The 17,483-nt window shown below is 52.5% G+C and overlaps 1 protein-coding gene across 1 annotated transcript; it reads right to left on the bottom strand.

The window, feature by feature from the left end:
- Window positions 1-21: 21 nt before the first annotated feature.
- On the bottom strand, window positions 22-16,233 carry ITPKC (inositol-trisphosphate 3-kinase C). Its single transcript, XM_058529363.1, has 7 exons — window positions 14,983-16,233; window positions 10,893-10,992; window positions 8,241-8,454; window positions 6,863-7,067; window positions 4,236-4,337; window positions 3,507-3,578; window positions 22-1,339 (listed from the first exon to the last, which is right to left on the bottom strand). Exons 1-7 carry the CDS (start codon window positions 16,114-16,116, stop codon window positions 1,136-1,138), a joined length of 2,031 nt encoding a protein of 676 aa, XP_058385346.1. The 5' UTR covers window positions 16,117-16,233; the 3' UTR covers window positions 22-1,135.
- Between the last annotated feature and the right edge of the window lie 1,250 nt (window positions 16,234-17,483).

Below are 17,483 nucleotides of genomic sequence, written 5' to 3'. Positions count from 1 at the left end.
CAGCCCTGGGAGACAGCAGCCCTGGGAGACAGCATTAGAGCCTCGGGAAGAGGGAGGTGCCCATCCCCCCCCAGCCTCCTGGGCCAGGAAGCCAATGTTACAGGGGCAGGAGGAGGGGACGGAGGAGCATCACCCACACCTCAGGGTGCTGGGATCTTGGATTGGGACCAGGTTGCAAGCCTGGGGTCACAGCCAGTGGTCCCCCCCGTGCCCGTGGCCCAAGCTGGCCACTTTTCGGGGATGGCAGTCCTCCGGAGGAAGGCAGCTCTGATTCCTCAGCCTGCTTCCCAACCTCAGAGAGCCGTTTTTGTCACTGCGGTCGGCTAGGAGGAAGGAGAAAGTTCTGAGGCTGCGCTGGTGCCTGAGGAAAGAGATGGTGCCGGTCACAGTGTTGGCATGGGATGTGGCTGTGGTTTTGGTCTGCAGAGGGTCAGCAGGATTCTTCCAGGAGCAGGAAGGAAGAGAGGGCAGGACAGGGTAAGCTGGGCCCCACCCAGCAGTGTCAGCTCTTGGACAGGTCCCATGGTGTCATGCCCTCTCAGGGCCTCCCTCTGCACTTGAACGGCTCCCAGATGAAGAGATAGGGCCATAACTCACCCAGACGGATGAGCGGCTCTTGCATTTGTTTGCAAATGAGGTCTGGTTCTCCAGGGCACCACAGACGAAGCTGACCTGGCCTCAGAGCCAGCTTCCAGCCAGGAGGGCATCGACAAGGAGGCAGTGATTACAGTCACTCATGGGTGACAGGCACCAGGTCAGCCTGAACCCTGTGGCACCTGAATTGTCCTTTCAGGGCGCCTGGTTTAGCTGTGGCCTCTGGCAGCCCCTCAGAAACCTTCCTGGCTGGTGAGAAGACCGAGTCTGGTTGTCGCTCATGGTGGAACCCAGCCATGTCACGGCCCCTCTCTGGTCCTTAGAACCCTCGTGTCATGAAAGGGCCGGGCGCTACCTGGTCTCCAAGGCCCTGCAGATCTTCCACACTGGTCTTGCAAGGTGTACAACAGAACCTCTCCCATCCCCGGATGTCAGCTCCCCCATGGCCAACCTCAGGCCCCCTGCGCATCTTGGGGCTCTTCCAGCCAGATGGGCGCCATCCAGTGGTGGGCATTGCCCAACCTGGTGGTCGGCAAGCAGGTCAGCTCTGGGCCAGCCCCTGAAGGAGGCAGATCATGTTGTCCAGGCCCCAGAGGTAGCCGTCCTCACGGTTGCCCTCAGCCCAGGGCAGCCGGTGGCTGAGCGTCTGGTGGTCAGGCAGGGCCACTGTCTTGCCAAAGTCAATCATCCAGACCTTGGCCAGGCCGGTGTGGTCATGCACGAAGAGGAGGGAGCTGCCCACCACCTGCACGGGGAGAGGCCGGAGGTTAGGGGGAGGGGCAGACACAGGCCAAGGTCCCTTCCCCAACAGGCAGCAGAGGAGAGTAGTTGACAGTATGAACTTTGGAACTAGGTTGTCTGGGTTCAAATCCTGGCTCTGCCCCTTGCTGGCTATGTGGCCTTGGACAGGTGACTTAGCCTCTCCTCATCTCTGCATCCTCATATACAAAGTGGGAATAATAGAATAATAGTGCCATTGACCTCAAAGGTTGCTGTGCTTATTTTTGTGTATGAATTAATCGATATAAAGCTCTCAGAACAGTTACCAATAAAATAAATGCACTACAAAGGTTAACCATTATCCTTTTTCAAGCTGGAGTACAAACTCAAATGCTTGCGGGATCTTGAATGGGTCAAGAGAGCCTGGAGTGGTGGAGGGGGCGAATACTGAGGAAATGGTTAATGGCTTCCCTGGGGAAAGGCGCAGCAACTCCTCAGCCCTAGCAGATCGCTGCTGGTGACCCCAGCCAAGTGGCTTCCTTTCTCAGGCCCTCGGTTTCCTCATCTGTAGAATGGGGTTATGGTAACAGTCCCTACCTCCTGGGGTCATTGGCAGCATTCCATGATCCACACACTCCTAAGATGCCCTGCAGTGCTCGGGACACAGCCTCAGTAGATGCTGTTTTTTGGTTTTTTAATTAGCAATACATTCCTTCCCTTCATCTAACTCCAGGTTTGCAAGCTCCTCCCCTTGTTCTAGTCGGGTTTCAAACGCCACTGCTCCCAGAGAACCCAGACGACTGGGCAGACAAGCCGGTGAGAAGAGGCAGAGGCTGTTGGCATAGGGCAAGTGGCCCCGTACTGCCACCTCTCACAATGTGCCAAGGGAAACTGGAAATCCCAATTTTGGTGTGAAGTCTCACATTTTAAATGTCGGCAACTCTTTTTTTAAAGTGTTAAGTCAAGGGCTGGCCCTGTGGCATAGCGGTTAAGTGCGCGCGCTCCACTGCTGGCGGCCCGGGTTCGGATCCCGGGCGTGCACCGACGCACCGCTTGTCAGGCCATGCTGTGGCAGCGTCCCACATAAAGTGGAGGAAGATCAGCGTGGATGTTAGCTCAGGGCCGGTCTTCCTCAACAAAAAGAGGAGGATTGGTATGGATGTTAGCTCAGGGCTGATCTTCCTCACACACACACACACACACAAAAAAAAAAGTGGTGTCACCAGGCAGGTGAAACCACACACGAGGACAGAAAAGATGGGGTCCCCAGGCCTCCTCTTTGTGACTTGCGTGTAGAGCCCGAAGGCAGTGACAAGGACGATGAGGATGACATTTGGTCACGAATACGACAGTAACAGCCGGCACACACTGGGGGTCTACTGTGGGCCGGGCTTGCACTCTGTTCATCCACATAACCTCCCCACGCCCATGAGGCAGGTGCTACTGTTGCCACAGCCTGCAGCTCAGGAGACAGGCCCGCAGAACCCTGCCCAGGCTCAGGTGGCTGGGGGCTACAGAGCTGGGGTTTGAACCCGGGCCGGCCTGACTCCCAGATCAGTGCTCTTTCAGAAGTCAGTCACGTCAGGAGAAAGAGAAGAGAGGGGCTTGAGGGGGTAGGCGGAGGAGCTTGGAGAGAGAAGAGAATACAGCAGTGATGTCACCACCTCACAGGCTTCCTGAGACAGCCCCAGAGAGACGAATGTTTCCAAAGAGACACAGGCTGCAGAAGGCAGGGAGGGAAAGGGAAGGGGGAAGCCACCAAACAAGGAATGCACATAACAATATTGGAAATAATTATGATTATAAAATAATTGTAAGAGCTAGGAGTTAAACGTGCTTCCATGCTCCAAACGTTGCTCATCTCACACTTCAGCAGCCATATAAGGAAGGTACTACTACTGTTCCTCCCCATGTTGAGAGGAAACCGAGGCCTGAGAGGGTAGTTCATATGCCCGGGGTCAAACAGCCTTCATCCCAGGCCACCTGGCTCGAGTCCATGCTCCTAACCCTCCCACCTCCCTGAAATCCCCTGAGCTGCCTACCCCAAAAAGCAAACCCCCAAATTTGGGGCCTCCTTTTTACAGCTTTGGCCTGTAACTCTGTCACTGGTTCCTTCTCAGTGCCACCTGGCCCCTGACAGTGTCCCCCACCCACCCAGGGCCCTCTGCTCCCATGGCGGCCGGGCCACGCACCTCATGGGTCTTGAAGAAGGGCGAGTTCTCCAGAGCCTCACGGAGGTCTTCCAGGCGAGCCACGTACTTTCTCTGTGTGTGAGAGGGAGGGTTTCTTGGTTAGCGTAGGGACTGTGTGGGTCCTTACCCACCTTGAGATCTGACCTTGTCCCATACCCCCAAAGGAGCAGGGAGACCCTGGCCAGGATGGGATAAGGGGAGCCACGGGGAAAATGGGAGGGAGGAGGGGGGGTTGGACACAGCCGGGTGGCACAGAAAAGTGTGGTTGGTAGATTACATGAATACCCACAGTTCCTAGCAGTTCCTCCCACCAGGAGCTAGAGTCTGCTTCCCTGTGATCTAGGCTTGGTCAAATGACTTGCTTTGGCCAATAGAACAGAGGAGAAATGATGGTGGCCTTTCTGAGCCTAGCCATCAAGGCACCTTGCATTTTCACTTGTTCTCTTGGCCACCTGCTTCCACCCTGAGAACAAGCCCAGACTAGCCTGCTGGATCATGAGGGACATGTGGCCAAGTCATGAGCCAAGACGTGAGCCGGCCACCAGACATGTGAGCAGGGCTACCCTAGACCAGCCAGCCCTAGCCAAGCCACCAGGTGACCACAGATGGTGGGCAACGCCTGCCAGTATCAGCCAACCTCGGCCCAAAGCAAAAGCCCATTGACTTGGGGGCAACCACGAGGGTGGTGGTCCTAAGCTGCTAAATTGAGGGCATGGGTGTCCTGCTCACCAGGAGTCCACGGTCCCTGTCCACAAAGTCCTCCAACACTTTTGTCACCTGCTCCAGCTCTTGCGTCTTCTTGAAGTTGGTGTTGCAGGTCCCATCGGCTTTCTGCAGGGCAAGGGGTGAAGGTGCAGTGTCATGCTTTCTCCCTCCCACACCCAATGCCAGCAGACTCTGGCCGGGGACTCAGACCTCCCGGGGCCGTCTCCCTGCCTCCATATTCACTTGCTATTCAAGGGAAGTCAGCCCACTTGCTCAGGCCAGCTCAACTCAGCCCCATTCAACTCAGCCCCAAGTCACACTCCTGAGCAACCGGTCACTCCAGGTCTAACCTTGAGCCCCCTGGGTGAGCCAGGCTAGCCAAGTGGGCTTTGGAGAGGGGTTGATCTGGCTTGAATCATGACTCTGCTACTTCCTAGCTCGGTGGCTTGAAGCAAGTCACTTCACCTGTCTCAGCCTCGGTTTTCTCATCTGGAAAATGGGAATTGTGTTGGTATCTACTTGCTGGTGTAAAGAATCAGAGGAGACAGAGTGTGTAGGGTGCATAGCACAGTGCCTGCACATAGTAAGGAAGTATTCGATAAAGGAGACCAATGCTATTTTTTTACGCCTGAGAGGGGCACAGAGAAGCCACCTGAGTCATTCTGCCACACTGTGCCAGGTACCATGTGGGCATTGGTAACAGGGAGGTGACAGGACAGACACAGTCAGATGAGGGAGGCAGATACTGAATAACATCATCACAAAAGCAGATAAGAATAATGAAGGAGTATACAGAGCTATGAGCCAGCCCTGGTGGTCTACTGGTTAAGATTCGGCGCTCTCACTGCTGTGGCCCAGGTTCATTTCCCAGTCAGTAAACCACACCACCCGTCTGTCTGTCGGTTGTCACACTGTGGCAGCTGCAAGTTGCTGTGATGCTGGAAGCTATGCCACCAGTAGTTCAAATACCAGCAGGGTCACCCATGGTGGACAGGTTTCAGCACAGCTTCCAGACTAAGAGGCTAGGAAGAAGGACCTGGCCACCCACTTCCAAAAAAACTGGCCATGAAAACTCTATGAACAGCAGTAGAGCATTGTCTGATACAGTGCTGGAAGGTGAGAAGATGGTGCAAAAAGACCAGGCAGGGTTCCGTTCTGCTGTCCACAGGGTCAACAGGAGTCGGAGTTGACTCGACGGCACTAACAATAACAAGAGGAAGCCAAGAGGAGGTAAAGAGAGGGCCGTGATCTAGTAGGATGGGAATCAAGGAGGGCTTCCTAGAGGAAGTGAAATTTAAAAGGAGACAGGAAAATGACTGGGAGTCAATCTGGGGAACAGGAGGGGGAAGAACAGTCCAGACAGAGGGAACAGCATGTGCTGATGCCATGTGGCAGGAGAGTGGGACCCTTTCAAGGAAATGAAAGTGTATCACTGTGACCTGCAAGGAGGAAGAGAGGGGTGAGGGAAGAGCCTAGACCCTGGAGGGCCCTTGAGGCCAGGGAACTTCTCCTGAGGATACTGGGGAGTCACAGAAGAGTTGTGAACAGGAGAATGACATAGCCGGATCTGCAACTTAGAAAGATGGCTCAGGTGAGGCCGTGGGGAAAGAGGCACTCCGGCTGGTGGGACACGCAGTACGATACCTATGAAAGGGGTTTGGCAATCTCTCAAAAAATTCCCAATGCATTTAATCTTTGACCCAGCCATCCTGCTTCTAGGAATTTAGTCTACAGCTAAACCCACATGTTTACAATACAGCTTATGTACAAAGTGATTCATTGACACATTGTTTGTAATGGCAAAAAGTGGAAACAACCCAGGTGGCCATCTATAGAGGACTCTGGTACTTCCACAAAGAGATATTATGCGGCTGTAAAAAAAAGAAAAAGAAAAAGAAAGAGGAGACTCTCTACGGAATGATAGGGAAAACTCTCCAAGACGTTACTGTTAAGTGAAACAGCCAAATGCCAATCAGCGTGTATACTGCGCCACCTTTTGTGTAAGAGGGAGAGGGAGATTTAGGATATGCAATTTCATTTGTTGGTATTTGCTGGAAGAAATATAAGAAAGTGATAAAGTGGTTCCCCACGAGCAGGTCGGGGTACAGGGCCAGAATGGGAAGGACAGCAGCAGGGCTGGGAGAGAAGTTCTTCTATAGACCTTTTTATAATATCATTTTGACTTTTGAACTGTAGGAATGCCTATTCAAACAATTAGATTTAATTTAAAAAAAAAAAAAAGAAGGAGAAATAAAAACTTTCTCCATAAAAGGGGGTAAAAGGACCCCTCCAGCTGCTGTGTTGGATGATGGATCAGAGGGGGTGAGACCATGGCCCGGGCGCCCAGGGAGGCTGGGGCAGGAGAAGGCAGGGCCAGACTAGGACAGGGCCACAGGGAGGGGAGAAGAAGACGCAATCAAGAGATGCTCAGGCAGACGGATAAACTAAACTTGGTCTCTGACGGGTATGGGGGTGAGAGAGAAGCAGGACCTCCCCTGGCCCCATTCTTTTCATCCTCTGCAGTCTCCTGCTCTCTCTCTAGATCTTGCTTCTTTCCAGCTTTCCCTGACACCCACGTTTTCTCCCAGAAGCCCTGCCTCAGATCTAGTTCCCAGCCCTCCAGCCACAGGCTAGCAGCTCCGGGCCCTCACCTTGATGCCCTCGATCCGGAAGCCCAGGGTGGAGGTGGAGCTCACAGTCTCCCTCCACTGCATGTAGCGGGGCTTGGTGACTGCACCCTGGGCATGCTCCTCAGGGGTGGGCGCCCCCGGGTCCACAGCCACCATCTTCTCATACATGTCCTTCCGGGGCCGGGGCCGTTCTCGTGCCTTCACCAGCTCCTCCTCCAGGTAGGTCCTGGGACACAGAGGACATGACAAAGGAAATTATGAAGAACAAAGGTGGAGGACTTTCACTCCCTCATATCAAGGCATGTTATAAAACTACAGTGTGGCACAAGAATAGACACACAGATCGATGGACCAGAACAGAGTCCACAAACAGACACACACTTGTACATTCACCCAATTTATGACAAAGAAGACACTGCAATTCAGTGGGGAAAGGGAAGTATTTTCAATAAATGCTGCTGGGTCAACAGGATCTGTTTCTTATAGGAAAAAAAATGGGAACCTCGAACCCTACCTCATACCATACATAAAAATTAATTCTAGATGGATTGCGGACCTAAATGTGAAAGTTAAACCAATAAAGCTTGTAGATGAAAACACAGAAGATCTTCATGATCCTGGAGTACAGAGATTTCTTAAAAACAAAGCCACTAACCGTAATGAAAAAAATTGACAAACTGGACTAAATTAAAAGTACTTCTGTTTATCAAAAGACACTATTAAGAGAGTGAAATAGGAGAGTTGGAAAATGTGTGTGTGTTTCTCCAACAAAGGATTTCTATTCAGAATATATAAAGAATTACAAATCAAGAAAAAGACAGGGGGCAGCCCCGTGGCGTAGTGGTTAAGTGCGTGCGCTCCGCTGCTGGTGGCCCGGGTTCAGATCCTGGGCGTGCACCAATGTACCGCTTGTCAGGCCATGCTGTGGCGGCGTCCCATATAAAGTAGAGGAAGATAGACAGAGATGTTAGCCCAGGGCCAGTCTTCCTGAGCAAAAAAGAAGAGGATTGGCATGGATATTAGCTCAGGGCTGATCTTCCTCACAAAAAAAAAAAAGAAAGAAAGAAAAAAAGAAAAAGACAGACAGCCCAATAGAAAAATGGGCAAAATATTCAAATAGGTACTTTTCAAAAGAGGATTTCCAAATGGCCAATCAATGCTCAACTTCTTTTGTCATCAGAGAAACAGAAATGAAAACCATAATGAGACGCTCACCAGAATGGTTAAAACTAATAAAACAGGTAATACCAAGTGTTGCTGAGAAGACAGAACAACCAGAATTCTTATACGCCGCTGGTGGGACGTATGCTGGAACCACTTTGAAGACTGACTTGGCACTGTCTTAAAAAATGCCCACCACTGCCCTCCACCTCTGCCCCATGGCTGTTCCTGAGCCCACCTGCTGCCCATCTTGCAGTCCATGATGGAGGGGCCCTCGAAGTCCGCCAGGAGATCTTCCATCTGGTTGAAGGCCTGGCCATCCCGCTGCACTATGCCATAGTAGGCTGGCACGAAAGGCCGCAGGGTGTCGCCCATCAGCTGCTCTAGGCTATGCTGCTCACACTGACAGAAACGCTTTAGAATCCGACCATCCTCTCCTGCCTGGAAGTTCCCTATGAGCAGCACAGTCAACGAAAGTCAGAAACTGGATCAGCAAGAGAATTCCCCCATCTCCCGTACGCATCAGATCCTGGCCACCATCATCTTGCCTGACCCTTCTGCAATGTTTGCTCTCTCTCCCTGCAACTCTCAAAATCTTGGCCAGGGGTGGTGAGGGAAGGGCCTATTTCTGCTCTTTGTTTAAACAGAGTCCTATTCATAGTCCTGTGTCCTCATTTGTTTTGTAATTTTGGATTGTGAGCTCACAATCAGCTGTGGGAATTTTTGTGAGATCTGAGTCGAGAGCCTGACTCTGCAGAACAGATGTGCATTTGCTTCTGCCTAGAGTCCCCAAGTGCTAATAACTGAAGCCTCTTTAGGTTAATTTACAAATCTGGCATTTCCTGGACCACGCAGAGAGTTAATGTAAAGCAGAATTACAAACTGTTATTGAGGGGCCGGCCCTGTGGCATAGCAGTTAAGTGCACGTGCTCCACCGCTGGCAGCCTGGGTTCAGATCCCAGGCGCACACCGACACACCGCTTGTCGGGCCATGCTGTGGCGGCGTTCCACATAAAGTGGAGGAAGATGGGCACAGATGTTAGCTCAGGGCCAGTCTTCCTCAGCCAAAAACAAAAAAAAAAAACAAAAAACAGAGGAGGATTGGCATGGATGTTAGCTCAGGGCTGATCTTCCTCACACACAAATTCTTGTTGAAGCAGACTGTATTTTCAGATTATATTTTCCAAAGATGGCGACAACAATAGCTCCCGTCCCACACACACTTCTAGAATTTCACCACTCCCCATCAAGAAGTGGAATCTAATTCTTCTCCCCTTGAACCTGGCAGGGCTTATGGCAGAAGCAACACTGTGTGACTTCAGAGTCTAGGTCATAAAAGGAGATGCAGCTTCCACTTTATTAGCAGAGACACGCGCCTTTGTAGTCCTGAGCTGCCATGTAAGAAATCTGGCTACTCCAGGCCACCATACTGTGAGGAAGCCCAGGCAGCTACACGGAGAAGCCACATATGGGCTTTCCAACCAGCTGCCCCTACTGAGACCCAGCCAACAGCCAGTATCAATCGCCAGGCGTGTGAGCAAATGAACCTCCAAAAGTTTCCAGCTGCAGCCTTCAAGTTGTTCTAGCTGAGTTCCCAGATATCATGGAGCAGCAACAAACCATCCTTGCCATGCCCTATCTGAATTCCTAACCCAAAACCTGTAAGTATAATAAAATGGTTGTTTTATTCCATTAAGCTTTTTTTAAACCACTTTTTTTTTTTTTTTTGGTGAGGAAGACCAGCTCTGAGCTAACATCTATTGCCAATCCTCCTCCTTTTTTTCCCCCAAAGCCCCAGTAGACAGTTGCATGTCATAGTTGCACATCCTTCTAGTTGCTGTATGTGGGACGCAGCCTCAGCATGGCTGGAGAAGCGGTGCGTCGGTGCGCGCCCAGGATCCGAACCTGGGCCGCCAGTAGCGGAGTGCGCGCACTCAACTGCCAAGCCACAGGGCTGGCCCCTAATCACTTTTCTTTTAAGTTTTGAGTTTTCTGGGTTTTTTGTTTTTTTTTTTTGTATAATCAGCAATAGTAACTAGAACACATTTAGACGACAGGTCTGTGTTTACAGTTTCGGGGGGGCCTTGCCTTTTCTCTGACTCAGATCTAAGAATGAACAAGGCAGATAAGTTCCCTTCCTGTCTCCCTTTGCTGGCAGGCAGTTTGTCTAGTCCAGCCCACTGCCTGTTTTTTTAAATAAAGTTTTATTGGAACACAGACACACTCCTATGTTTACATATTATCTACGGCTGCTTTCATGCTGCAACAGAGGAATTGAGTAGTTTATTTATTATCTAGCCCTTTACAAAAAGTGCTATATGCCAGGCATTTTGCTTCTGTGTGCTGGAGACACTGTGCTAGGTCCTGGGGAAAACCATTATAGCTGCTGTTTATTGGGGGCCCACTATGCTCTGGACACAGGCCATGGAGAGGGAATGATAATTTCCATTTATGAGGGGGTCTCGCTCAGTGTTGATATACCTTTTGATTCTTTTAACCCTTCAGTTAACCCTGCAAGGGAGGTACGATTATCTCCATATTACAGATGAGGAAACTGAGGCCCAGTGAGGGAAAGTAACTTGCCCAGGGTCACTCATGAATAAAGAGCAGAACTAGGATTTGAGCCCAGGCCCATTTGTCCCCAAAGTCAAGGATTTACCCCGACACCAGGATAACAGGGAACCGCCCTCAGCTCTGATATATGAATGACCCGGCCCAGGTCTTCCCATAACAGCCCCAAGAGGTGGGGACTATCACCAAGCCCATTTTACAGATGGGGAAACTAAACACCAGAGAGCGGCTCTGTAGCTTTCTTTCCCCAGCCCGGGTGTCTCTGCCCAGCCCTGTCTGCCCCCCCACCCCGCCCCTGTCCCCATCCCCCTGCTCTCACCAGCATGTCCGGACAGCTGGACCCAAGGGTAGTGTTTTCGAAAGGAGACCACGAAGGGTGAATACTTCAGAACTGTCTTCAGCTTCTTCCACGGTTTGTTCTGTGTAGGGCAGAGCAGGGTGGGGTCAGGGCAGAGGCTGAGGAGGGAAGGGCATGAGGCTGCTGCCGTGAGAGAGAACCAAGGTAGACCTGAGGTCCTGCCAGGGCCAGGGGGCTTCCTAGGATGACTGCTCCCAAACTCATTGGGGTGAGCGAAGCCCACTTACTTCAGCAATCACGAGATCCTCCAGAGGCGTCAGCAAAGGTGGGGAAGAGTCTGTCCATTTCTCTCTGTCTCTGTCATCACTTTCTATCTGTGTCTCTCTGTCCTTCTCGACTGAGTAAAGATAGGCTAGGTTTTGTTGCAGTAACCAGCAACCCCCAAATCTTCCCCCCACATACACACACCAAAAACATGGAAGCCTCATCTCTGTCCCTGAACCAAGTCAGACCTTCCAGGGAAAATGATAGAGACAGGAGTTGATGGATGGAGGCCAAAATAAAGACAGAAAGAGAGACAGAGGACTAAGTGATGACAGAGACCGAGAGATGGGAACAAAGACAGAGACTGTGGCAGTCACGGGAGCTGCTCACCAAATCCAGCCCTTCCCCCTACAGGGACATCCCTGCCCTCCTGAACTTAGGTTATTGACTTGCTTTGGCCAATGAAATGTGAGCAGAAGTGTCACTTTGGGGTGGAAGGCTTAAAGCCAGTACATGACTCTCCGTGTTCTTTTCCCTACTGTAGAAAGGGGTGGAAAGAGAAACAGAGGCTTCCTCAGCCTGGGCCCTGAGTGAAGACAGCCTGGAGCAGAGCCCCCTCACCCACCACTCACCCACGGTCAATGTGAAGTATGAACAAAAACAATCCTTTGTGGTTCCAAGTCACAAAGTGTGGGGCTGGTTTGTTACTACAGCAAATCCTGACCTATCCTAACTAATACAGAGATGGTTACCAAAAGCCAAAGAAAGAAGGAGAGGAAGACAGAAAAGGAGACACAGATACAAAGTAATGACAGAGAAAGAAAAAGACAGATAGAAGCAGAGAAAGACAGAGAGAAAGCTCAACAGAAAACCAGAGAAGCAAACAGAAAACAAAGATGTACTTGTATCATGTTGACTCAACCAAGAGCCTCTTGAGACCAGGTTAGTGTCTGATTCACATGCACGCACGCACACACACGAATACATTCTCTGCTCGAAGCACAGAGCAGGCCCTTAGCAAGTATTGGGAGAATGGGTCATCTCCAGAACAGAAGCTCACCTCCCCGCCCCCGACTACCCCATGTTCAAGGCCATCTTCTCTCCCAGCCCCTCAGAGCCCAGCTACCCAGCAGACATCTAACTGATGGTGGGAAGGTCAGAGTCAGGGGGTTGGACTGCAGGATTCAGGAAGGGCTATTCCTTCCCTGCCTCCAGTTGCCAGCTATGGGGAGGAGGTGATTAATAAAGGTTCCTGTTTACCAAGCACCTGGAACATTCCAGGCACAATGACAAAGACCTAGTGTGACATAACCTACGTAATCCTAAAAACACAACCCCAGGAGGATGGTTGACTGTGTTATAGAGGAAGCAACATAGGTTCAGAGGGGTGAAGTTACTTGCCTGAATCACACAGCACAGTGCTGGGGTTCTACCTCTGCTCTGACCCACTGCCCTGGGCTTACCCACTACAGCCCTGCTGGACTGCAAGCTCATGAGGGCAGGGACTGGGGTTGTCATGGTTACAACTGTGTCCCCAGCTCACAGCCTGGTACTCAATAGGTGCTCCCAACACACTGCTTGGATTGAAGGAGGATAGTTGAAATTGTCTTTTTTTAATCATAAGCAGATTCAGTATCTTCTCTCTCTCTTTTTTCTTAGATGTGATGGTTAATCCGGGCATTCTCACATGGTTTTGTGATGGTCTCAGCTCACATGTCCCCTCCTCCAGGGATCCCTCTCTGGAGCCCTACCCCAGGTCTGGCCAGTCACCGCCTCTGAACTCCACAACCCTCTGGGCTTCCCGCATCCCAGCCCTGACCGCTCTGAGCTGTCACTGCCTGGTGAGGGGTATGTGTCTTCCACGGGCCTGGGAGGTCCGTGAGGGCAGTGTCTTGGTCGCCAGCAAAGCCAACACAGGGCCAGACAAATAGCAGGGGCTCGGGGACTGTTTGCGGTCTGAGAGGAGAACAGGATAAATGTGAGAAGGAAGGAAGGGTGAGGAAAGGAAGAAAGTAGCTGGGCCTTTAAGGTCAGATGGGATTTCAAAATGAAGTGAGAAGGAAGCGAGGGTATTCTGGGCAGTGGGAACAGCTTGAGCAATGAGTGGAGGCAGGATGGTGGCAGGGTGTTCGAGGAACAGTGTGTACTTTGGTTTTGTTGCAGCAGAGGGGATCAGGAGGGGAGAAGGGAAGCTGAACGTGGGAAGGAGCCTGGAGACAGGAAGCTCTGAACACAGGACTGAACTCCTGATCGCTATCAGCAAGGCCCTGGGGAGCCACGGAAGGCGCTGGAGCAGGGAAGTTCAAAAGTCAATCAGAGCTGGGCCATGGAGGCAGATTTTGGAAGGAAGAGGCAAAACTGGAGACAGGGAGGCCCGGGAGGAAAGCAAGTTAGGGAAAGATCACTGCAGGGGTTAAAATGCCTGGGTTTTCAACTCAGCCAGAACTGAGTTAGAATCCTGGCTCTGACCAGACATGGCCAACCCTAAGCAAGCGACCTCACCTCTCTCTACCTCAGTATTCTCATCTGTAAAATGGAGATAATAATGATCCCAATCTCACAGTGCTGTTCTAAGGATTCAAAGAGTTAACACATAGAAAGCTCTTAGAAGAGTGCCTGGTATTCAGTAAGGGTTTGAATCTCAGCTCTGTGTCTTCCAAGGTGTATGACCTTGGACAAGTGTCGACCTCTCTGTGCCTCAGAGTCCTCATCTATAAAATGAGGATAATGATAGTATCTACTTCATTGGGCTGCTGTGAGGACTAAATGAGTTCATACAAGCAAAGAGCTTAGCACAGGGCTGAATGCTAACTGCTATTATTACTATATATATATATTTTTCACCCACTTCCAGCTCAGCTGTTCTGAGATGCCAAGGAGGTGAGAGAGGAGGCAGAGGGAACAGCCATGGCAGAAAGCCCCAGAGGGTCAGCTCCTTGCTCAGGCACAGGCAGGCTGAGGCAGGTCTGTCTATCATACCTGTGGCTGCATGAGTGAGCACGTTCCTAAGGGAGGGATGTGGGGAGAGGGGAGCTCAGGGCAGACTCCAGCCAGGGGCCCCAGGACTCCGGGAGGACCCAGCGGGCAGACCACGTGAGGCTCTCTCACCTGCCTCCGCGGTGACCCTCCCTCCCTGAACCTGCCCTGCCGGCCCTCCTGATTCACTGGGGGAGAACCACACCCAAGCTGGGGGTAAGGGTGGAGGATGTAAACAAGAGTCTGCAGGGGGCCCCCTGGGGAGCTAGAGGACAGCAGGGAGACCAGAGGGTCCCTGGCTAGGCTGGGGGTCCCTTAGCGTTTTGGGTTCACACAGCCCTTTGAGAATCTGATACAAGCTGGGGGCTCGCTCCCTACAAAAGTGAATGGGCTAAGAAGTGGTGAAGGTTTACGAGCCCTTAAAGCAGCCACAGGCCCCCGACTAAGAAATCTGGGGTGGAAAGTGCATCCTCTCTGACTCGTTGTACTGGTGCTCTTCAGATCTGGGGGTCACGGACTCTCCACAGGATCTGACAGAAGTCATAGACGCATGCTGCAAAGCTATGTGTGTATACACACAGATTCACATAATTGCACAATTTCAGGGGTTCTTGGGTGCCATGAAGTCGGCCAGTGGTCATCCATTTGAGACCCCAGGACTGGAGGCAGTGGGTGAGGGGGAAGGAGAGAATTAGGAGGAAGGTGCATGGAGTGGGTTAGTAACCTGGCTGTCAGAGGGAGGAGGTCAGTGGATGAAAGAGGTACCTAGAGATGAAATTGCTAGTAGGTGCTAGAGAACTTCTCAAAGCAAAGGCAGGGGGATAAGGGGTTTGAGGGGATGTGGCTCAAGGGCAGGATGGGTCCCACTCACCCCAGACCTGTCCTCGGGGTCGCTGGCACCTCCGCCCCCGGCCACCACGTCATCCTCAGACTCGTCGAAAGAGGAGGCAGAGGAGAAGCCGCCACTGCCCCCGTCAAGCCGGGACGGGGGTCCCACTTGCTGAGCCTCAGGTTCAGGGGTTTCAGGAGTGATGATGAGGCGGGGCACAGGGGTCAGGGGGCTACTCTCCAGGTGAGAGTACAGGTGAGTCACCAACTCCCCACGTTCTGGTTCCTCTAATGAGTCATCTTGGTTGGGCTCCCCCAAAATGCAGTCTGTCCCAGGCTCGGTCTGGGGTCCATGAGTATCTTGTGCCTGGGGACCATCAGTTTCAAGCTGTGTCCAGGAGCCATCAGGATCTTGTTGTGTTGGGAAACCATCAGTGCCAAGCTGTTTCCAGGCTGTTTCAGGATCTTGTTGTATCTGGGAGCCATCAGTGTGAGGCTCTGTCCAGGGGCCTTCAGTATCCTGCTGTGTCCTGGAGCCATCAGTGTACAATTCTTCCCAGGAGCCATCGGCATTTGGCTCTGTTGAGGGACAGCCCCTCTCTGGTTGAGTCCGGAGGCTGGACCTGTTCTGGTGGGTCCAGAGATTGGCCCTCTCTAGCTGGGTCTGTGACCCACGTATTTCTAGCTCTGTCCAGGGCCCATCAACCCCTGGCTCTGTCCAGAGTCTGGACCTCTCTGGCTGAGACTGGAGGTGGGACCTGTGCGGATTAGTCCAAAAGCCATCTGTCCCAGTCTCAGTCCAGGGACCAGCTGTCGCCAGCTCTGACCAGCGGCTGCTCCTTTCTAGATGTGTGCGGAGGCTGGACCTGTCTGGCTCCGTCCTTCGGCTGGGCCGCTCCGTCTCTACTCCGAAGCCAGCTGCTTCAGGCTCAGCCTGTCCGTCAGTCCCCGGCTCAGGCCCGAGGCTGCCCCTCTCGAGCTCGGTGTGGAGGCTGGACTCCTCGGTTCGGGCCCGGGGCCCGCCCCCCTCCGGGCCCCCTGCGCCGGGCCCAGGTCGCTGCTGCCCGGGCTGCCGCCGCCGCCCCCCTCGCGGCGCCTCCAGCCCCATGCGGGCCGCCCCCGGCAGCGCCCCGGCCTCCGCCTCGCTCAGGCTCCCTCGGCACGGGCAGCGCCTCATGCCCGCTCGCTTGGTTCAGGCTTCGGCCCGACCCGGCGCCTCCTGCCCCTTTAAATCCCGCGAGGGGTGTGGCTGGGGAGCCCCGACTCCCGGGTTCCGGCACCGCGGAGCTCCAGCCCGCCCGGCCTCGCAGGGGTTAACCGATACTCCCCGCCCCCACCTCCCGGGGAAAGCCCCGAAGCCCCGCCCCGCCGGACGTGACGTACAGGGGACCGGCCTCGTCTGGCCCCGCCCCTCTCCGTTAGAGGGGCTGGACTCCGAGCGCCCGACGCTCGTCCAGGTTGGGTCTGCAGCGCTGGGGTTTTGGTTGCGGGCCGGTGAGGCCCTTCCATAGACCCTCGCGAGCAATCCAACCTTCCTACACCCTCGAGTGACCAGTTTAGCCTCCCTATAATCCTCGGTAAGGAGTCCAGCAGCGCGCCCATTCTTCTCGCAGGGCTGGGACTGTCTTTCAAAGACTTGGAAATTCCAAGAATGTGGGTTCGAGACCCGCCTCTGCCAATTCCTAGCTGTGTTACCGTCAGAGAGTGATTTACGCTCCCTATCTCCTTGCCCCAGGCTGAGTTTTCTCACCTGTAAAATGAAGAAACATAATATTTTGTTTCAAAAAATGTGCTCAATGCCACAAAAGCCAAGAACTTTTACCAATCGGGAATGGAGGCCCAGAACAAAGAAAGAATTTCTCCAAGGTCAAAGGGAGGTTAGATGAGGGGCAAAGCCAGGGCCTTAACTCTGAAGCTAGGATGCCTGGTTTCAAATCCTGGCTTCGGTGTTCACTTCTGGGATGACCTCAGTTTCCTCATCTGTAAAAAGGGGATAGCGATGATAATTTTTTCACAGGGTTGGTATGGGAATTTTTATTTATTTACAACATTGACATTTGTGCACTTACTTTGTGCTAGCACTGTACTTAGCACTTTAAACCCCAAATCTTGTAAGCTGGGGATCTCCATCCCCATTACACAGTCAGGGAAATAGAGGCACAGAAAGCAGTGAGTCTAAGTTCACACATCTAAATTGTGTAGATTTGAACCCAGGCCCACCTAATCCAACGTCTGGGCTTTTGATCCCTACTAGGTGATACAACTCACTTTTGAGGCTGGGGGTGTTGGAGGAAGAGCAGGAAGTACGAGTATTTTCTCTAAATCAGATCATGTCCCTCCTCTGCTCAGAACCCTCCATGGTTCCCATCCCCTCAGGGTAAAAGCCACAGTCCTCACCGTGACTCACTATACCCTATGTGATCTGGCTCTGGTTACCTCTCAGACCTCATCTCTTCCGTCTTTTCTCCTCACTCACTCTGCCCATTGGCCTCTCTGCTATTTCTCCGAGATGTCTTTCACCACAGGACCTTTGTACTAGTTGTT

This window comes from Diceros bicornis, chromosome 34 (assembly GCF_020826845.1).
Source record: "Diceros bicornis minor isolate mBicDic1 chromosome 34, mDicBic1.mat.cur, whole genome shotgun sequence".
Classification (NCBI taxonomy): domain Eukaryota; kingdom Metazoa; phylum Chordata; class Mammalia; order Perissodactyla; family Rhinocerotidae; genus Diceros; species Diceros bicornis.
The sequence above is the reverse complement of the archived record's forward strand: the minus strand, read 5'-3'. Positions and strand labels throughout refer to the sequence as shown.